At 37.7% G+C, this 23,509-nt stretch overlaps 1 protein-coding gene across 1 annotated transcript; it reads right to left on the bottom strand.

The window, feature by feature from the left end:
- Positions 1–544: 544 nt before the first annotated feature.
- Positions 545–1,919, bottom strand: LOC107771749 (E3 ubiquitin-protein ligase RSL1-like). Its single transcript, XM_016591193.2, has 2 exons — positions 1,023–1,919; positions 545–780 (listed from the first exon to the last, which is right to left on the bottom strand). Exons 1-2 carry the CDS (start codon positions 1,769–1,771, stop codon positions 711–713), a joined length of 819 nt encoding a protein of 272 aa, XP_016446679.1. The 5' UTR covers positions 1,772–1,919; the 3' UTR covers positions 545–710.
- Positions 1,920–23,509: the final 21,590 nt, after the last annotated feature.

Raw genomic sequence — 23,509 nt, 5'->3', positions numbered from 1 at the left:
GACATGATTTCATTTTAAAGTAAAAATCATAATTTCACTTGAACTGCTATTTATTTACACCAATATTTTAAAATTTCAACAGTATTTATATATTGAAGTTCAATATTTACAAATGTTGATGTTCTATATAATAGCTACAAATATTGAAGTTTAACCGTTAGTGTTTGAAATAGTGAAATACAAGTGTTTAATATTAACGAATGAGAAAATTACCGGCAAGCTAGGTGCAAGCAACCATCACGTTTTTTCAAAATAGATCTTGCACTTGGGATGAAATCTTTTTTGCTTATTTACCAAGACGTATCATATTCTCTTATAATTTTTTTTTATAATTTATAAATAATTTTCTTTTAGTTAGCTTAGTAAACTTCAGAAGTAACTACATTTCCATATGTAAAGGCCTGTTTTTTTTTGGGTTGGGTTGGGTTGGGGGGGGGGGGGGGGGTTATAAACGGTTAAATAAAGAGTAAGGAGAACACTATAATTGAAAAGAGTGAACGCAGAATTAAAATCAGCAAGGACACCAAGAATATTCAACTTAATTACCGATTAAAAAGAAAAACAGAAGTTTTAAAAGGAAGCAAATAAACTCTAAAAGGAATAACAATATTCCCGATCAATTGCAATACTTGACGAGTTCAGAACGGGCCAACAGTAGTCGTCGAAAGCAATAGTATGTATGTAGGAATACTTGGACCAAAGTGTCTTTTTTAAGATCGCGGACAAACATGTCCCAAGCTGTGGTCTAATCCACAGCCATAGCAAAACTCATGGCCGCACCTGCATGCAACAAAGCAAAATTTTCTCAATTTGAACATACATACCAAGTCCAAAAAGAAAAATAATTGTCACCACTAAAAATTACTCTCCATTTCATTTTATATGTAATTTCTTTTTAATTTGCTCCTAATTTTAAAAGTTTTATTTGGTAATTATAACCTTAATATTTCATTTTACCTCTAACAACATGTTCTTGTAGCAAATACAAAAGAATGGAGCAAGTAATAAGTGCTTAAGATTACCCGCAAGTTATGTGTAAACAGCCATCACGTTTTTCAACATAGATTTTGCACTTGGGACATCTGCGCCATTTCTTGTTCTTGGCAAACTCCGTCAGCATCACATCTAATTCCTTCCCTTTCTCTTTTCTGCCCAAACGCTGGAACTCTTTGCAATCCAATCCCCTATGCCACGAGACATTGCACTGAGCACAGAACAATCGATGGCAATTTGGACACTCAAATTCTGTTACATTCTCGCTCCCATCGTCCACCAACATAGCTGCACAATCTTTATAAGGACAATAAAATTTCTGTGAACCCAAAATCAAAGATTCGCACAAAGAATTCTCCCATCTATCAAACACTTCTTTAGGAACAATTTCTCGCCAAAATTGCGGTTTAATTATGCCTTTACAAGCAATATTTGGGCACTTGATAACACTAATATTTTCTTGTATTTTGCTAGCAACATATTTGCTGATACAGAGTACACAAAAAGAATGTGAGCAATAAGAGCTGTTTCCGAACATTTCATTTATGGGTTTATTTACCATACAAATCATACATAAATTTCCAGAAGATTCTCCGATTTCCGTCTTGACGCTCTTAAACTTATTATATAAAGAAATGGTGGCTGCGGACATTAAGGCCTCTTGCAATTGCAACTCCTCTGCATATTTTTCATCTGAAATGGGGAACAATTGTTCCTCATCATGCAATGCTGAGAAATAGAATTCGTCCACATATGCAACAGAGTCTTTGGCCGCCATCTGTTGATTCTGAGTTGCAGTTTAGTTTCCATTTTTCGTCGCTCTTCTCCACCTTAATATAGAGATATGAATTTCATGGGGAATCTGAAAAGCCTGAGGCGAAACGATTTCCTATGCTACCTTATTGAAAATCTAAAAAGACATTCAATTTTAAAATGCAACCTATTTTTGCTATTTCATTCAAAGAATGTGAAGTCTAGTTAAGTGAATTTATTTAGGAGATTACTATATGTTTATCGAAGCAATACTTCAATTATTACTAACTAGACTAGATGCATATAATAATGTGTCTGTTTTTTTTTTCCTTCTCATTTTGGACGGCGTTGTTCTAGTTCTGGCCATGTTATCACTTCAAGTTATAATCATTCATCACATATTTGCAACTTGATACGTTTAACATTCCGTTACGTTAATCGTCAAACTAAACGTTATATTGTTGTTGCAACAATTACAAAACGACACTTTTCAGGTTTCTAGTCAAAGAGGCCAAAAAATAAAAATAGCTAATTTCACCGACCGGGCTACAAAATGTCACGTCCTCTCAAGGTAAAATTTATTGGCGCTCGATATTTGTATCAAATTAATTAATTTAATTACCATAAGCACAGTTAAGAAGTTAATAAAAAATATATAGGTGTTAAATATGTGTTTGAAGCCGACGTCTTCACTACAGAAGTTGACACGAGCGTGATTTCTGTCCGCCGAAACCAGCCTGCACGGCAGGCAAGTCACTCATTTGACTTTAGCCTTCTCACAACACTTTGCCAAAATTACAACAATTTTGGACTTAGAATATTTCAGGCAGCTTTCAACATAGTAAGTTTAGAAATGATTTAGGCAACGAAATTTAGTAAATGCAGGAGAAAATTAACAAGAACACAAGGCATAATTATAGGAAACTTTTTTCCCAACTTTGTATTTAACTCGAGCATACAAAGAAACTCAAACTTGAAGTACAATGCCGTGTACAAGAAGATCACTCTTGACCCTCTGATTTTCTCACAAGACTACTCTTAGCCTTAGACGTTTTCACTCTTGAAAACAGACTTAAACATGCACTCATACACGTTTTTTCTCTCCTCCCCACAAGCATAAGGATGCTGCCCATTTATAACACATTAGACAACCCCTTTGCCTTACACTTGTCGCACTTAGGCTTAGATATTTGTCTCACACAACTCACTATTTTAGCCTGGTGTAGTTGACATTCCCCAACTACTAGTATCATGTAAGATCATGCTAATAATAATGGAAATATGGCCCCAAAAACGTGCTAACACTTCTGCCAGCTTTTAGTAAAAGCCAACTGCTTCCCATGTGCACAGCATGACGTGCCGCGTAACCGCCCTTGACTTGGTCAATGTGAAGCTTGCTGCCCATGTCCGTGCCTTGGCTTGAATCATGCGCCTATGCCTTGTACTCAGGTGCATTGTAGCCGCATTTTGCCCATGCCATTGCCCACGCACATGGCCCTTTTCTGCACCCCAATGTCATGACAAGTCTGTCTTGCGCACTGTCTTCCGTTGCACATAGCCTGCCTTTGCCACTTCGTTTTTGCCTTGCCTTGGCATCACTGTCTCATGCCTTGATGCCTTTTCCATGATCAAGTGTTACCCTCAGCCCGCATCTCTTTGTCAAGCCCTTGCCAAGCTGCCTTGTCTCCGTCAAAATTTTGGCCATCACTTGTCCGTTTTCCTTTTTGCCTTGGTGCTACTCGTGCAACTTAGCTTTGCAACACTCTTACTGCCTATGACAATACGCTCGTTGTCAAGAAGCCCAAAGGCGGAGGGCTAACAGAAGCCTATATCACCCCCTGCATTCTCAGTAGTCAGGTCATGACGTGTCTTTAAGAAAATGCTATAGAAGAAATGAAAAATAGGAAAAATTAATGAAAACTTGTTGGTTGACTTCGTAATTATGCGTACGTATGCATGAAAACTTCTTTGCCAATGATCAGTATTTATTGGCTAGGACAAAATTAGAAGGCAAAAGCCAATGTCCCATGTTTCTATAATATTTTAATCTTTACTGTGTTTGCCGTCCAATAGATCCCACGTGCCATAAAACAGAATAAATTATCCAGTGGGCCATAATAAGCTGTAGAAATAACTTTGGGTCCCCTTTTATCTATAATTGCCTGAACGTGGAAATGGTGTACTAGTAACTCAAAAGTAAATAAGTAATTAGTCAAAAACAACTCAAACGTGGTAATGAAAATGTTGACTTACGCATTTTCGTATAAGTGATAATTCTTTGTTCTCATGTGATGGAAGAAGAATTAGCGTGTCGACAATCCAGGACTTAAATTCTTTGGGTTCAATTTTAGAAATTTTTAGTATAGAATTCATTATATATTTAAAGTTATGGGTATATATGTACTATTTTGTAATTTTAATGAATTTTTACATATAAATATTTACTCAACGTCGAAAGTTATGGGGTCAATTGAATCCGTCGACAATGCACTACATCCGCCCCTGCGTGTCGCAAGTTAGGCCTAATCGCTGCTGCATATGCTATCAAGCTTTACAAACACAACGTCCCAACTAAAAAAGGTTCAAAAGCTAATTAAGTAGAAAGATAAACTGAAATTCGTAAGCTAATTTTCATATGTGTGCTGATATATTACTTCTTTAATTTCTTGAGTGCTATATGTATATGATCCACTCTTAATGTGTTAAGTATTCCAAAGTTAGTAATTTCTACTGACTAAGAAATTTTGATAGGAACCACATATTTCCAACAACCAAGATAGATATTTTTCGTATGAAATAAATATAAGATCTTTTTTCTTTAATTTATAAAAGGTTTGTTGGCCCAAATGAAGGTTCGTTTTGAAGATTGACAAAGGAAGCTCAGGCATGAACCAGGTCTATCCCTCAGGTGCACAAAACATGGCAGATTCGAGCATGTGAGATGCACATGAAGGAGATAAGCTTAACTTGGTGTATTTAATATTTCCTGATCGAAAAGGTTGCATAATTGATAAGGAGAAGGACTCCTTACTTAAAGAGAATATTATCCAAGATAGGGAAGGAGTTAGAAGTTGAGATCAACTAGAACTCTTCCACCAAGGAAGAATTGCATTAGAACTCTAGTTATTTCTTCATCTACTAACTCTATAAATTGCAGGATGTTCTCTCACATTACAGGTGTTGCACAAAAACGTAGAAGTTAAACGTGAATTGAGAGCAAAATAGCAAGGTTTTTTGCAAGTAGTTCGTGTGTAAATTCAAGTGTGCAAACTTGAAGCTACATGAACCATCTCCATAAAGAGTTTTATGTGTCTTTCTTTATTTCTAGTTCAATTATAGTAGGTATTCTATATTGTACCTTTCAGCTTTATCTAGAAGCAATTATAATAGGTACTTTGAGTATTCAAGTTAGAGTTAACTTGAAATTGTCGCAACAGTTAGAGGCTGGTTGCTACAACGGGATTAGAGGTAATCCTTAGGTTTACAAAGAGTTTTGTAAATGTTGTTTTGGCTCAGTGATTTAGTGAAGTGTTGGGAAAAATCCTACTGAGTAGTAGGTCGTGGTTTTTTCATCTTTTTGAGCCGGGTGTTTTCCACGTAAAAATATATGTGTTCTTTACTTTCTACATTTATTATTCCACAACAGTAGTAGAAGGAACACATAGAAGAACCAGGTCCTTCCATAATCAGTTTTAGCAAAAAATTGGTCACCACACAAATCACCCCCCTCTTGTGTGGTATTGAAGTCTAAAACATCAATTGATATCAGAATAGATTATCCTTAAAGAGGCTGACACCTTAGGAACAAATCAAGATGAGCGCACCACCTGGAAACTGGGAAGGGCAATTCACTGATAGGCCTCCACTCTTTAATGGCCAGTACTACTCTTTGTGGAAAAATAGGATGAGAGATCACATCATCGGAGAAGACTATCAGCTATGGAACATTGTCACTAATGGTCACTTGGCTACCATGAAGAAGAATACTGAAGGAGTAGATGTGCCAAAAACAAGAGCTGACTGCAATATTGAGGACTTGGGGAAATGAGAAAAGAATGCTAAGGCCAAGAAATGGCTTGTGTGTGGACTTGGTCCAGACGAGTACAGTAGAATTCAAAGCTGTACCACTGCTAAGGAAATCTAGGACACTTTGCAAGTGGCTCATAAAGGAACACCTCAAGTGAAGAGGTCCAAAGGAACATTGTTGTATTCTCAATATGAGAATTTCACCATGAAGGAAGGGAAAACCGTCCAGGAGATGTATACTAGGTTCACCACACTGACAAATAAACTTAAGTCTCTTGGAAAGGTTATTCTTGAAGAAGACAAAGTTGAGAAGATTTTGACAAGGGTTCTGTCAGTCTCTTGGGAAAGCAAAATCATTGCTATTCAGAAATCAAAGAACATTGCCACTCTTAAGTTAGATGAGCTAATTGGAAATCTCATTGCCTATGAACTTAGAAGACAAACCATGAAGATGGATGCACCCAAGAAGGAAAGGATCTTGACACTCAGAATCATTGAAGGTGCTGATCTAGAGGATGATGAAATGACCATGATCACAAAGGACTTCAAGAAGTATCTAATGAGAGGAAAAGATCCTTCAAGAAGTGGAAGCTACAGCAAACTAAGGGTTCCTGAAAAACAAACCAATGATGGGTTTTACAAGTGTGGGAAGACTAATCACCCCATCAAAAATTGCCCTCCATAGAAAATTGAATGGAAGAAGGAAAGAGCTGAACGAAGGAACAGGAAGAAGAAACAGGTTCAACCCAAGAAGAATAAAAGATCAACGAATGGTATGGTTGCTTCATAGGGAGAAAGCTCAGATGAGGACTCAGAGGGTGAAGATAGAGATGAACAAGCACTTATGGCAATTGACGAATCTGAAGAGGAATCTGAGGTAAGTATAATTCATCTCAAAGACAAGATTAAATTTTTATCTAAAGAAAGGCTATCTGAATTACTCCTGGATTTCATTGATGAATCTGAGGATTTAAACAATGAAAAAGAACAACTGTCTAAGGAGTGTGTGATTTTGAAAGCTATGTGCAAAAATCTGGAACTTAGGGCTAGTGAAAGTGATAGTAAAAATCCTAAGTTAAAGAGCCAGGTTCATGAACTTGACACCGCTATCCTAGAGCTTACATATGAAAATCTAAAATTGAAATTAGGAACTGGTAAAAAGAAAGCTGATCACACACAACTCACTTTAGAAGAAATGTAGGAAAAATGAAAGATGAGTTGTACAAAAGAGATGAGCAGATAAGAGTCCTAAAGGAGGATCTGAGCAAGGTCAAGCATGAGCTAGATAGAACCTGTAAATAGAATAGGTCCTCTTATGCACTTTCATGGCTGCACGAACACCATAGTAGAAACAAGAGAGGACTTGGCTACGAGACCCCTGCACCTAAGTGAGATCCCAAAAGCAAGTACCTCACACTTTCTGAGAACAAAATTTGCACACATTGTGGTAAAACTGGTCACTATGAAAGTGAATGTATTGAAAAAGAAAAGGCTAGTCAAAAGAATAAAGAATTTGTTCAAGGGAAAAATAGGCTGCCAGGTTGGGCTAAAAAGAATCTGATTCACCCGTTTGCCTATAGAAAGGGACCCAAACTAGTTTGGGTTCCTAAGACTAACCACTGATTTTCTTTTGCGGGTCCAAGTGAAGGGGAGCAACCAAATATGGTACATGGATAGTGGCTGCTCAAGGCATATGACAGGAAGCAAAAACCAGTTCCTTTCACTTGAGGACCTCAAATGAGGTAATGTCTTCTTTGGAAATAAGAAGAAAGGTGAGAGCATTGGGGTTGGAAAGGTAGGTAAGACTGATTTTCACTCTATCGAGAATGTTTACTTGATAGATGGCCTAATATATAGCCTAATCATTATATCACAATTGTGTGATAGAGGTAACTTGGTAGCATTCACCTCTACCAAATGTTTTGTGATAAATTTTACCATTGACAAGATTATTTTGCAGGGAAAAAGAGTAAATAATATTTACATTGTAGATCTGTCCACACTTTAAGAAAATAAACTCACTTGTTTAAGTGTGTTGGATAATGATCCCCTCCTTTTGGCACAAAAGACTTGGACATGCCAGTCTAAGTCAACTTAACAAACTAGTCATCAAAGACTTGGTGATAGGACTACCTAAGATTAAGTTCAAGGAAGATAAAGTTTGTGAGGCTTGTACAAGGGGGAAACATGTAAGATCCTCTTTTAAAATCAAGAAAATGGTAAGTACCACAAGAACGATGGAACTGGTCCATATGAATCTTTGTGGACCAATAAGAACTCTGAGCAGAGGTAGTAAGAGATATGTTATGGTGCTTGTTGATGATTACTCTAGGTTTACTTAGACATTGTTATTAACATCTAAAGATGAAGCATTTGACATGTTTACTTCTTTTGTTAGAAAAACTTAGAAACAACTAGGTAATCAACTTGCATCAATTAGGTCTGATCATGGAACTGAATTTAAAAATGCTAAGTTTACTGAATTTTGTGATCAGCATGGCGTAGATCATAATTTTTCTATTCCTAGGACTCTACAACAAAATGGAGTAGTTTAAAGAAAGTATAGGACATTAGAGGAAATGGCTAGGACTATGCTACTTGTTAGTAAATTGCCTCATAACTTCTCGGCAGAAGCTGTGAACACATGCTACATCATGAATTGCATGACTAGACCTCTTGTTAAGAATATTCCATATGAGTCACTTAAATGGAGAAAGCTAAATATATCTCATCTTAGAGCATTTGGATGCAAGTGCTTTGTGTACAATAATGGAAAGGACTCCCTAGGTAAGTTTGATCTCAGAAGTGATGAGGGAGTATTCTTGGGATATTCTTCACATAGTAAAGCTTATAAGATATACAGTAAAAGAACTATGTGTGTAGAAAAAATGTATATGTTATTTTTTAAAAAAACTAACATTCTTTTTGAGAGGAAGGAACAAGATAATGAAGAGATTGTGCTGATAAGAAATTCAAATGGTGAAACCACAGTCCAGCCTGGAGATGCATCACATGAAGGAATAGGTGATGAAATAGGTCCTTCCACCCGGGGCAATATGATAGGGGGAACTGACTAGAGAGGAAATGATCCTTAAACCTAGAGGGAACATGTCCATGAGCTTATTCCTCAGTAACAAAACCAGGAAGGAAGGAGCATTCAAAGAAATTGACACTCCTATTGCAACATCCATGAAATTGGATATAGATGAACCTGGTTCATCTATTGATCAGACGTTGTATAGGGGAATGTTTGGTTCTCTTTTGTATCTTACTGCTAGCAGATCTGACATTGTTTTTAGTATAGGTCTTTGTGCTTGATTTCAGGAAAATCTAAAGAAGTCCCACTTGACCGGTGTTAAGAGAATATTGAGATACTTGAAAGACACCACTGACCTTTGCCTTTGGTATCCAAAAGGTACTAATTTTAACCTAATGAGATATGCTGACGCTGATTATGCATGTTTTCTTGTGAATAGGAAGAGCACCTCAGGTATGACACACTTCCTTGGTTCATGTCTTGTGTCAAGGGCTACCAAAAACAAAATTTAGTGGCCTTATCTACTACTGAAGCGAAGTATGTTGCTGTTGCTTCATGTTGTGCTCAATTGTTGTGGATCAAACAGTAATTATTGGACTTTTGAATTGATGTTGGTTGCATCCCTATTTTTTGTGATAACACTAGTGCTATTAGTATGATAAAGAACCCGGTTCATAATAACAGAACTAAGCACATAAATGTTAGGCACCATTTTTTGAGGGACAACTATGAGAAAAACTTGATCACTGTGGAGTTTTGTGCTACTGACAAGCAAATTCCTGACATCTTCACAAAAGCCTTAAGTAGATATCACTTTGAGAGGAACATGTTGGAATTAGGGATGATTAAGATCACCTAAAAGGACCGGTTCAAGGTTAAACGAAAAAAATGAAAAATTGAAAAAAATATTCGGTTAGAAAGTCTGTAAACTGTGTATAATTAGATTAAATCCTGCTCAATCTTATACTTTTCATAGTATACTCTTGTTCCATGTGTTAAAATGACTCATTAATCTCTAATGATATTTTCTCTATTTTGGCAAATTTAGACTTACACGAGAGAATTATCAGTGAAGAACCTGGTTCATCAAGATAACATGGTATGTTTTCTACACTCTGCATAATTTGAAATAACTATATTTGGATCATGGGCAGAGTCCTACCAAATACCAAAGTTCTTTTGAACTTATCCGTTACAAGTGAACCAGTTACGTTCAAAACTTCTGACCGTATTAAACTAGCTAGATTCTTTTAGGTCTGCTGCTCAAGGGGAAGAAAGTGGTTCTTCCGAAACTGAACATGTATCTTTTGATTCTAAAGTTTCTCCTGAGACAATTTCTAAAGTTGCTGCAAATATGAAAAATAGATTTGTAGGATCTATAGCAGGTGGTGAGACAACAGAATCTGGAGAAGTTGGTGGTAAAAAGAAAAAAAAAAGAGCAAGGGTGGTAGGAGTAATGTGAGGGGAAAGGGGACAAAAGTGACTGATTCTTCACCCACTCATGTGAGTTTAACCAAAGATGCAGGTGCAATGGTTGTTTGGGGAGATGAACCTGGTTCATCTGTAGAGGAAACCCTCGCAGACCCGCAGAAGACAGTGACTGAAAGCTATAATCCTGTCGCACCTCCTTTTTACATACCCGAGAGGGTACAAGGGGAGTTTTCTCCAATTAAAGGACAGTCGAAACGGGATTTGTTTGTTTGTTTCAGAGTCGCCACCTGGGAATTTTAAGGCGTCCCAAGTCACCGGTTTTAATCCCTGAATCGAGGAGAATATGACTCTGTCTATTTAACAGTCTGCGCACCAGAAATCCGGATAAGAAATTCTGTTAACCCGGGAGAATGTGTTAGGCATTCCCGAGTTTCGTGGTTCTAGCACGGTCGCTCAACTGTTATATTCGGCTTGAATTTTGATTTGTTAAATATATTTTTATTGCATGATTTTATTGTTACCGCTTCTATTTAGATTTAAAGACCCTTCTTTGAATCGAATCACGCGTACGTATATTCGTGTTATAAATTATATTTTTTTAAAAACATGCGGAGTTGTGTCACGCGCACGTGTACACAATGATATTGATAATATAATTATTATTTTATTTCGATTTTTTTTATTATTATAAAAATAGACTTAAGTTCGAAATTGTGCTTAAACAAAATTAAGAACGTCTGTCGCTCTTGTATGATTAAATAGTGAACTGCACATCTCGGGTTATATGAAATTAATATTGATGATCTCCGAAGAACCCCTTTTTATTAAAAATTTGCTCGAAGTTGCGCGAACGCATAATCCGAATCGCCTTTAGAAGTATAATCAAGTCACGCGAATGCATCCTTAATTATGCAAATATTCTTGACAGTAATATAAATTCTCTACAAATGTTTATTGCATCCATCTATTTTTAAATGTAAGAGTCATGAGAAATCACTATTTGAGATGCCTCTAAATTCCTTGAAAAGAATTCACAATTCATTAAGTGTTGACCGCAAATTATATTTTTACGTGTGAATTATATTCCTCAAAAACCATGAGTTTAAAGAGTAAAATAAAAATAAAATAAAAATAAACAACGTGTGATTAATACTACCATTTTCATGGTAAATACAATATTTATCTACCCAAAAAGCGAATTGCGTATAAAACTTAGGAAAACAATTGATTTAATAAATGAAGTAATATTTTTTTGAAGAATTTTCATTGTTATATTTGGAGCAAACGCTATTTACACATTTTTTTGACTTAAAATATTACAATCTATAAATCTCATCCTTCTTTTACACCACTTGTTTTTAGTCCGAGGTTATAATTGTTTGGTTAATTTTGCTTACGAAGATTGGGTTTGAGATAAATAAACCAATTCTTATATTCTGCCTATGCGAATATTTGCAAACACTAACTCTATATTTTGTAAAAAATCATTGACATTATTTCATATATTAAAAGAAATGAGTTGATCGCGTTCCTAAAATAACTAAGCCATTTGTTATTAAGAAAGAGAACTAATCTACCAATTGATTTAATACTATATTAACCAACTAAAACAAAACTGAAACTTAAACTAATAAAATTTAAATGAGTAGAAGACATCCTTATAATTCCAAACTTCATTTACTTGCCATGTTGAATCTCTTCACAACATGAGTTTAAAAGATATGTACCTGATATTGGAAGCAAAAGAAAATGAAGATGAAAATCAGCAACAGTAATAAAAGTGTAACAACAACAACTGCCCAGCAACAGTAACAACCCAGTAACAGACCGGTGGAGTAGTAATCCCAAAAACAAAAGCTTTAAGCTTTAAATGAAACAACAACCATTAATACTAATTTCAAACAAAGAAAGCAGTAGATTTTTAGCTTTTATTTTTATTTTGAAAGCTTAAATATTTTTTCGGAATTTTTCTCTCTTCTATTCTCTGTCTGTTTTTTCTCTCTATCTGTGTGTGTATTTTTTCTCGTATCTCTTCTCTGTCTATTTGTCTTGTGTTCAAGACTTCTTCTTATAACTCATCCCATAAACCTTTCAATTAATTAAAATCCATACTTTTTCTCTACCCAACCCATTATCTTTCCACTCATCCCCATTATATTAAATAAACATATCACACCACCCCATTATATTTTGTCCCCCATGCTTCATTTAAAATAATGCAAGATTCCCCCTTTAAATTAAATCTTGTCCCTCCTTTATATTAAATAATCATATCACAACCCACCCCATTTTATTTTGTCCCCCATGCTTCAAATAAACAATTACAAAATGTACAATTCCTAAACTACCCCTTCCGACCTTACTGAAATTACCAAACTACCCCTGAACGTATTACAAATTTACCAAACTACCCATCAGCTATAACACATCAATTAATCAAACTTAACCAAAATATAGACAATATGATCAATTTCTAACAATGTTCAAACAACAATATGAACACGGATGAACATCATAACAACAATATCACATGAACATGATTTTAACAACATTTCAACAACAAATCACATGAACACAAATTGAACAACAAAGAACAACTAAAATTTGATTGAACAATATTTTAGCAACAAACAATCCTATTTTCGGATTCAACAACAACAACAAACAAAGTATAAAGATTTCTAAATTCAATCATATTGAACTTAAAATCAACTCTAACAACATTACAACCAACAATTCCTATATTAAACTTTAAATAAGATTATGAGACAAATTCAAGAAATAATCATAGATGATAAACAAGAGATCAAATTATACAAAAATTCGGATTCAAGATCATCCAAACAAAGTATGAACACGAATGAATCTATTTTAACACAACAAACATGACGGATTAAAACGATTAAATCAATATATTTCCTTTAACACAACTAAATTCTTTTTAGACAAATAACAAGATCGACGAATAAACAATTATGAACTTAAGCTTGAACTTAACAATTTCTAACAATACATAAACTCATGAAACAAATTGAAGAAATAGTTAATTAAATTTCAATTTGAATCTAACAAACATCATACTAACAAATATTCACTTAAACAATAATACAAACATGAAATGAATATGAAAACAACTAATTAAACTTCTATTTTGAAATCTGAAAATTAATTTAACAAACAACATGAACATGAACAAAACCAAAAAATCAAATATCTAACCATAGACATGAACAAAGCAAACATTCGCCGATTTTAGATTCGAAAAATATCAAAACAAAATAACAGACAAAATAAAATTCAAAAACTACTAACCGGATTGAAACGACGAACAACGACCAAACAAACAACGAACTTGACGAGCCTCGACCAAAACGAAGAAGACGGAAGGAAAGGAGCAGCAGTCCGCAGCTTCAACCCAGCTGAAAATGACGAGAAGCGGAAGCAAGCCGGAGCAGCGAGCAGCAGCAGTCGCGGACAGCAATGGACGACGACATGGTCGACGTCGAAGCTCGTCCATGGTTGGACGTAGTAGAAGGCAGAAGAAAATGGAACGCAGCAGTAGCAGATGCGTGAGCGGACATCCATGGCATCTTGGTTCGTTTTGTGTTGTTCCGGCGTGGCTGGGGGTCGTTCGGAGGTGGTGTTTGGACGGAAAAGATCTAAGCAACCACAACAGTAGCTCGACGTGCTCGTAAGGAGGAAAAGAAGCAACATGGTCAGCCATAGACGTCGAGCTCAAGCTTGAGCTCGACGAGCCTCATCAATGGCGGATAGGGCTAGGGAATTTGGACGAAGAAGAAGGAGATGAAGACGATGTAGCCATGGGTGGTCGGATTTAATGGAGGATCGCCGGAGAGGTTTTGGAGAGGAAGAAGATAGGGTGGCCATTGTTGGCTTTCTTGAAGCTTGAGGAAGAAGAAGAAAGAAAGAGGGGGGGGGGGATCTCTTAGTCTTTAGGGTTTTCTTCTTTTAATTTTTGCTTTGTTTTTTTGTAAAATGTAAGACAAAGGGGTTTGGGTCTTTTTGGGTTATGGACTGGGTCGACCCAGTTCGAAATAGACTGGGTCGTAGGGAAGATTGGGCCATTTTTTGGGCTTGTGGCTTAAATTTGAAGAAGAGGCCCAATTCCGACTTTCTTTATATTTCCGCTCTCTTTTCTTCTTTTATTTCTCTAAAACTAAATTATAAAAATACTTAAACTATTATTAAGAACTAAATTAAGTTATAAAAGCGCAAATTAACTCCCAATAACAATTAATGCATAATTAAATAATAATTAAGCATAAAATTGTATATTTGGACATAAAATGCTAAAAATGCAAACGATGCCTATTTTTGTAATTTTTAAATTTTTGTAAAACAAATTTAATTACTAACAATTGTAGAATCAAATCCTACATGCAAAATGCAACATATTTTTTGTATTTTTTATTAATTTAGCAAATAAGCAAACACAGAAAAATAATTATCCAAAAATATCACAAAAATACTCAAAATTGCACACCAAGGAAAAATCATTTGATTTTGAATTTTTTGGGAGTAATTCTCATATAGGGAAAAAATCACGTGCTTACAGCTGCCCCTCTTTGCCCGAAGACACGAAGGGTTTTCGTGCAAAGATAAAGCGAGCGATTTTTGCCTATCCGAGTACTCCGTTGAAGCATTTTTTGAAAAAGATTTGACCGAACCTTTGCTTCAAAGGTTTCCTACATATCCTGGGCTAAACAAGAATCAGGTCAATGTAGTTCGAGAAATTTTGGTAGCTGGGACTACCGTTGGACTGCAATGTTACTGTTGTTGCATGCTATTACTACTGCTTACCGATCTCCTTGTTACACCGTGCTTAAAAAAACAAGAAGCTAGGCTAGAGTACAATTTATTTTTGTTGCCTTGCTTCCTTGTCTGCTTGCATTTCTTTCGGTGTTTTACTTCTTTTGACACATGTACTTGAGTTTGTACTGTGACCTCTTGTTGCAACCTTCTGTTTCCCGGTGTCGGGGAATTTTATTGTTTCCTGCTGGGGATTCCTATTGTAACCCTCTGTTTTATTGTCCTCTGACTTGATCTTGAAATGTATGCCTCTGTTATCTGGGCGGGCTCCCAACTTCAAATAAACAACTTTTGAAATAAACGTCATTCCTTTCTTCAAGCGGGCTCCTGACTTCAACAACAACTTCTAAAATAAAATGCCTTTCCTCTCTTCAGGCGGGCTCCTGATTTCAACAACAACTTTGAAAATAATCGCCATTACTCTTTTCAGGCGGGCTCCTGACTTCAACAACTTTTAAAATAAAATCCTATTCGAGGGCGGATGAACCCGAAATATCCTATTCGAGGGCGGATGAACCCAACAATATCCTATTCGAGGGCGGATGAACCCAAAATATCCTATTCGAGGGCGGATGAACCCAAAATATCCTATTCGAGGGCGGATGAACCCAACAATATCCTATTCGAGGGCGGATGAACCCAAAATATCCTATTCGAGGGCGGATGAACCCATTATATCCTATTCGAGGGCGGATGTACCCAAAAATATCCTATTCGAGGGCGGATGAACCCATTATATCCTATTCGAAGGCGGATGTACCCAAAAATATCCTATTCGAGGGCGGATGAACCCAAAATATCCTATTCGAGGGCGGATGAACCCAAAGTATCCTATTCGAGGGCGGATGAACCCAAAATATCCTATTCGAGGGCGGATGAACCCAACAATATCCTATTCGAGGGCGGATGAACCCAAAATATCCTATTCGAGGGCGGATGAACCCGAAATATCTTATTCGAGGGCGGATGAACCCAAAATATCCTATTCGAGGGCGGATGAACCCAAAATATCCTATTCGAGGGCGGATGAACCCAACAATATCCTATTCGAGGGCGGATGAACCCAAAATATCCTATTCGAGGGCGGATGAACCCATTATATCCTATTCGAGGGCGGATGAACCCAAAAATATCCTATTCGAGGGCGGATGAACCCAAAATATCCTATTCGAGGGCGGATGATCCCATTATATCCTATTCGAGGGCGGATGAACCCAACAATATCCTATTCGAGGGCGGATGAACCCAAAATATCCTATTCGAGGGCGGATGAACCCATAATATCCTATTCGAGGGCGGATGAACCCAATATATCCTATTCGAGGGCGGATGAACCCAATATATCCTATTCGAGGGCGGATGAACCCAAAATATCCTATTCGAGGGCGGATGAACCCAAAATATCCTATTCGAGGGCGGATGAACCCAAAATATCCTATTCGAGGGCGGATGAACCCAAAATATCCTATTCGAGGGCGGATGAACCCATAATATCCTATTCGAGGGCGGATGAACCCAGAATATCCTATTCGAGGGCGGATGATCCCAAAATATCCTATTCGAGGGTGGATGAACCCAAATATCCTATTCGAGGGCGGATGATCCCATTTTCAACATCTTGGAATTGTCTTACCTCCGACTGTTTTTCTCCAAATCTTGTTGTCTTGCTATCTCTTAAAACTTGAATTGATTTCCTCGTTCTTCCGAGAAAATTTTCGACCATGGCAGAAAATCTTCTGCCCCAGTTTTGATGCTTTTCCTTGTTCTCCAGGTGGACGCCTGACTTCTGATATTTCAACTGTTCTTCCTTGTTCTCCACGTGGACGCCTGACTGCTAATTCAATTCTTCATCCTTGTTCTCCAGGTGGACGCCTGATTGCTATTTCTTTTCTTCATCCTTGTTCTCCAGGTGGACGCCTGATTGCTGTTTCTTTCATTGCTCTTCCTTGTTCTCCAGGTGGACGCCTGATTTCTGATATTTCATTGCTCTTCCTTGTTCTCCAGGTGGATGTCTGATTACTAATACTTCAACTACTCATCCTTGTTCTCCAGGTGGATGCCTGATTGCTGTTTCTTTCATTGCTCTTCCTTGTTCTCCAGGTGGACGCCTGATTGCTAATACTTCCATTACTCATCCTTGTTCTCCAGGTGGACGCCTGACTTCTAATACTTCCGTTGCTCTTCCTTGTTCTCCAGGTGGACGCCTGATTGCTGGGGATAATACCACTGGGGGAGTCTCCTTTCTTTCCTTCCTTCAAATTCAATTTTTTTTTCTTTTTTCTTTTTTTTCTTTCTTAACACTGCTGGGGATAAAAGTGTTATCTTCTTTGGATAACGTTGTTGAGGATAACGCTGCTGGGGAATTTTATCCCTTCAAATCGATGCTTCATTCTTCTGGAAGCTGCTGGGGAGGATAATGGCTCTTTGCTTTTCTGAGCACAAATGTCATCTCTTTGTTCTGTCTGCTGGGGATCAACTTCCTCCATTGGAAGCTTATTATGTTGGGGGAAACCCTGGTTCAAAGACCACTTCCTTGGTGCTATCTTTATTCTTCCCCAAATGGGTACCTGATTTCCAGAAAATTTTCTAACTGAAAAGAAAATTTTCTGCCCCAGTTTGCATTTTCCCTTATGGTCTTCACTGCCATTCCATTTACCTGTTTCAAACCAAACAAAATTTGTTAGTTTAAAAACCCGGTGGTTGGTTATGATACTCCTACTGGGATGGTTTTTCCCTTTCTCCCTTCCCCACTCTATGTTGTCCGACCCTCTTGGAACTTGGTCGAAAATCTGTCGGGGATGCTCCTACATCTCGATGATCTGCCGGGGGCCCTCTTGGAATTAGGTCCACAATTTTCTCAACTGTTGTTTTCCTGTTTTTCTCCAACTTCCCCTGGAAATTTGGTCCTATTGGGATCTAGGCCCCTTTCATCATTTGGTCTTGCGACCAACTTCTTTTCTCTTTATCGCCTTATCTTTGGCGTGTCCTATTCGCATTTTGCTTTGCATCATTTTGGCAACTGGTAGTAAGCTCTGAAAATCCTTTTCAAAAACAAACTGCTGGGAAGGTAAGTCTTTTAAACCAAGAAATGAAAAAGTGATGATTTCAAAAAATAGAAAAAAGAAAAAGTCTTTCTGAACAAATGCTAGGGAAAAGGAAAGAAAAGAACTTATCTGAATGATATAACCGATTCCAACGATCATGTCGCGCATTCCGGATTAATCAACCCAGTCTATTTGTATCAATCAACCTTCCAGACGACCTCATGTTGCTGGGGATAAACAGGCACTCAACTCTTTGCGGATCCTTCCCACCAATCTTGTTTTGTCGCCTCATAGTGCCCTTCGAGGGGTTTTCACTAATAAGACTCTCTCATTTCTCTCAACTCCCATCGCCTTATGGTGCCTGTGAAGGTTTTCACCGATAAGACTCTCTCATTTTATTTTATTTTTCAGCTGGGAATTGGAGTGTTGCCGATATGACTCTCTCTGTTGGGGATTCTTTCGGCTATCAATTCAGTTCCAGCTTATGATCTTCTTCTTTGCTGGGGATCAGAGTGTTATTCCCGACTTCCATTTGCATTGACTTAGCACTTCTCAAATACTGATCGGGAGGTCTTTTTTGGACATCAATAGGGATTTTTGTGTATGGCTGAAAGGAGAAGGGGGTATCAAAAGTTCAAAAATAATTTTTAGGGGTAAAATAGTACAACTCTTGGAATCAAACTTTCTTGCCAAAATTACAAGCGCCAACTTCTGCCCCAGTTTTTCTTGCTTGGGGATTTTTATTTTGTCATAATATGTTACCTTATGCATACTATGTTACACTATGACCGAGCCGTGAGGCGCCTACGTATCCTTCTTTGAGGAATCAGGTCAAACGTAGTTCTCATTCCTTTGTTTTTTTTCTTGACTTTTCTTTTGTTCTTATTATCATTACTTTTTTCGTTTTCATTACTGATTCCAAAAGAGGGGTATGAAAGAGTAAATAAGGCTCAAAAGGGGAAGCAAAGGTCAAAGTGTTTGGATAGAAGAAAGAATTGCCTCCGTCATTTCATTCTCTGATAAATGCTAAGTACAAACAAACAACAATTACAATTACCAGAAATCATAATATCTCTTAACTACGTCAGAATTGATAGCCATGTCGACGCATTTCCCTTCGATATCTGTGGATCATAAAGCGTCATCGGGCTTGCTCTGTTTAGATTGCCATGATCAACACATACCTCGGATTTTCCTTTTTTTTTTTTGGCACCACATTAGCCCACCAATCAGGATATCGAGCGGCCCGAATAACCTTAGTATTCAGCTGTTTGGTCACTTCTTCCTTAATCTTCCCACTCACGTTGGTTTTGATCTTCCTGAATTTTGCTGGACGGGGGGTAATGCCGGGTCAGTGGGCAATTTTTGAACCACTAGATTGGTGCTTAAGCCTGGCATGTCGTCGTATTACCATGCAAAATGTTTTGAATTCAGTAAGTGCTTTGATTAGTTCTTCCCTGATGTTTGGTTCCATGTGGATGCTTATCTTAGCTTCCCTGATGTCATCCGCATCCCCTAGATTGACGGCTTCCGTGTCATTTGAGTTGGGCTCTTTTTTTTTCATTTTTTTTTTCAAATTGGCTCAACTCTCTGTTAATTTTTCTGATCGTATTCCGACTTATCATCACAATCTTGTACTATAAGTTTGAAATCAGATTGATTGATTTCTTTTTTTAGACTAGGTTGAAGATCCGTCGTGCATGCCATGTCATTAGAACCAGCAGAAAGAGAACTGTTCAGAAGAGAAAAATAAGAAGAAAAATTAAAACAAAATAAGAAATGAGGGAAAAAAACTTTCACTTTATTAAAATACGGGATAGCAAGGTTTCACACTTTGGCGAGCACAAGAAAGATTTGGATTACAACCCTGGAATAATCCAGACAACAAAAAAAGAAAATCAGAGCCCACTACCAAGACTCCCTTCGTATAGGAAGAGGAGTAGCCATTCAATTGTTGATTTTTGCTTTCAACCCCACAAACTGTACATCTGCCTCATTGGACCCTTTTCCCAACACCATAACTGGCTTGTTATCCACCTTTTCCAACTATACCACCATTTTCCCACTGGTTAACATTTATTTTGAACCGACACGGATCATCATCACTGTTTGTGAGGGTTTCTTTAGCTTCCCTCCTTCGTGCATTAGCTCAATCATGTGGGTTTCAAGGTGTGCCGGCAACGGGTTCTGATTGATGTTGGGTGCCTCTGGTGTCTGAACCTCAATCTTGTTGGTGTCAATAAGATTTTGTACTGCATGTTTCAACTTCCAACATTTCTCGGTATCATGACCGAGAGCCCCCGAACAATACTCACAGCTTACCGAGTGGTCCATATTTTTGGGAAAGGGATTTGGCAATCTGGGCTCAACAGGACTCAACAAGCCTAACTGCCTTAATTTGTGGAACACGGCAGTATAGGTTTCCCCCAACTCAGTGAATGTTCTTTGTATTTTTTCATTTCTGAAAGCCTGATTTCCCCGGAAACCTGCCCCTGGAGGGTTCTTGTAGGCTCTTGGTGGTGAATAGGTGTTTTGCAGTGGTGTATGTGTGTTCTGGGGAGCCGGTGCGCGCCATTGCGAGCGAACCGGAGGCTGAGTATATGTTTGGGCTTGGTTAATGGAAGAATGAGGCTCTGAAGGGTGATAGTAGTGTTGGGATGAATTGTGGTGGTAAGTTGATTGGCGAGGTCGTTGTTGATTATAGTAAGGCGGTGAACCTCTGGGTCCCGACCAAATTCCTGAATCAACTACCGCTGCTTCCTCTCTCTTCTTTCTTCCGATTTCTCCTACCCCGCCTTGAATAGCTTGAGTAGCTGCCTTAATTGCTGAATAGCTCATAATTTTATTTGTCTTGAGGCCTTCTTCCACCATACCTCCCATCTTCACTACCTCGTTGAATGATTTCCCTACCGCTGAAACCAAATGGGCATAGTAAGTTGGTTCCAAGGCTTGGAGGAAGTAGTCTACCATTTCACTCTCCTTCATAGGAGGATCCACTCTTGCTGCCTGTTCTCTCCACCGGAAGCCATACTCTCTGAAACTTTCATTGTGTTTCTTCTCAAATTTTGTCAAAGATAGTCGATCTGGGATGATTTCCAGATTGTATTGGAAATGGTGTGTGAATGCCTGTGCTAGGTCATCCCAGGTGTACCATCTCCCATGGTCCTGGCGTGTATACCACTCCAAAGCTGATCCGCTTAAACTTTGACTGAAGTAAGCCATCAATAATTCGTCCTTTCCCCCAGCTCCTCGCATCTTGCTGCAGAAACCCCTTAAGTGGGTTACTGGGTCGCCGTGCCCATTGTATAGGTCAAATTTAGGCATCTTGAAACCAACTGGTAATTGTACATTTGGGAACAAGCACAAATCCTTGTAAGCTACACTGACTTGCCCACCTAATCCCCGCATGTCTCGGAATGATTGTTCTAGACTTTTGACCTTCCTGAACATTTCTTCTTGTTCAGCATTTTTGGCTGGCTTGTCAATTTCGGTTGGGATATCAAAACGAGGAGCAGTTGAATGGATTTCGGAGGCTTTGAGGGTGGGCTCCGGGGGGTAATATTGGTTGTCCTGGGCCTGGAATGTAGGCTCACTAGGAGATTTGTGGAATGTAGCCGGGGGAGGTGCTACGAAAACAGGAGTCACAAGTGGAGGAAAGTATGAAACTGGTTTTGGAGGTGGAGACTGCGGTGTTTGAGAGGTGGTTCCTCGGTAGTGTTGGTAAATGGAGAAATTTGGGGATAATTCAGTGGTAATATTATCCTGAGTTTGGGTCATTGATGGAGCAGGGTTAGTTGGGTAAGATAGGGGTAACTGCCCTGTAGACCAAGCCTGGTACATTTCAGCCATTTGCTGTTTGAGTTTAAACATCTCTTCTTTCATTTTCCCGACATCCATCTCCTCTAGCTCAATACCTGTGTCAACATCTGGGATAGACATACTTTCGGGTATTCGTCCTTTTGATCTCGTGTGATAATGATAATATGCCAGTATACTCTTTAGAGAAACTAACTGCTTGAATTCTGGAAATGAACAAACTTGTTAGTTTTGAGAATTTAACACATATATAATTACACGTTGAGATGCAATGCTCCTAGACAAATATCCCCTTTCTATTATGCATTTGCTCGACTGCTTGTGTCGTCCCAGTTTTCTTGAAAATTTTATTCACTTATATTTTATTTTATTTTATTATATATATTTTATTGTGGTGGTCGAATCTTATGGAGATTGCCTACGTATCATGACCCCGCATGAATCAGACCTTGCGTAGTTCGGACCAATAAAAGATGAACAATACTAATCATTTTTTTTTCAATTTTCATATTAAAACAAACTGGGTTTCAATGGTTTGAAGATTACCTACAAACTTGAAAATCAAACAACCCACATATTTTAATCAAAAGATTTATACTCTCAAAACAAAAAAGGCCAGCTTCCTTTCCCCGTTTGACAAATGCAACCAAACGGCTATTTTTGCAAATGTGGCCCCTTCCAAATCTCACATGAATTTTGAGGCCGGGGAGGATTATTTTGACACTTTACAAACTTGTCTGTTCTTTTACGAAAATAACCTTTCGACAACTGAAAGATACTCTAAGGCTATTTCGGCAAGAACCGTTTAAGACGCGGTCGAAGCTGGCTCGACTTATTTTGACCAAAAATCCAAACGGTATTCACCTGACCACTAACTCTTTTTTTTTCAAATTACAATAAAAATCGGGTGTTGCAAACACGGCCCTTCAGCGCCTCGGGGACGAAGATTTTTAAGGCTGTGTGGGTCGATTGGACCAAATCTTAAAAAATGACCCAAAGGTGGTTATTTATGCAAAGTCAGCCTTCCGGCGTCCCTTTCGGGAACATTCGGCTATGTCTTGATAAAACAGCGTCACCCGACTTCTTTATGACAAAATTAAAATTTGACATATTATTTTTGGCTATATTTTAGCAAAAGGGGAGGTTGGACACCACCCGACTTATTTATGACAAGATTAAAATTTTGACACGTTTTTTATTTATTTATTTATTTATTGGTTTTTGGCTATTTTAACAAAAAGGGGGGTTGGACCCGATGAGGGTTGCCTACGTATCTCACATCCGGTGAGAATCAAACCCGCGTAGTTCGGGCAGGTCATGAATAAAGTAAGTAAACTAATTTTAAATTATTATTATTTTGAATTTGTAAAAGAACTGCTTTGAAAGAAGAAATGAAGTATATATATATTTTTTTTGAATTTTTGATTGATTTTCTTTTTGAAAGAAAGACTTCTAAGAATTCCTTTTCTTTTGATTTGAACTTTGAGAATTTCAAAAGTAAAAGGAAGATTTTTTTTTTCTTATTCTAAGAAGAAAGAAAATATTTTTTTGGAATTTTACCTTGAAGAAAGAAAATATT

This window comes from Nicotiana tabacum, chromosome 6, assembly GCF_000715075.1.
Source record: "Nicotiana tabacum cultivar K326 chromosome 6, ASM71507v2, whole genome shotgun sequence".
NCBI classification, from domain to species: domain Eukaryota; kingdom Viridiplantae; phylum Streptophyta; class Magnoliopsida; order Solanales; family Solanaceae; genus Nicotiana; species Nicotiana tabacum.
Note: the sequence above shows the minus strand (reverse complement) of the source record. Positions and strands in the feature narration are given on the sequence as shown.

What these genes read in the sequence shown, in the direction of transcription:
- LOC107771749 (XM_016591193.2), bottom strand. Translation starts at nt 1,771, where the DNA reads ATGGCGGCCAAAGACTCTGTTGCATATGTGGACGAATTCTATTTCTCA. An exon ending in TGTTTACACATAACTTGCGG is followed by an intron (nt 781 to 1,022) that starts GTAATCTTAAGC and finishes TGTTGCATGCAG; the next exon opens with GTGCGGCCATGAGTTTTGCT.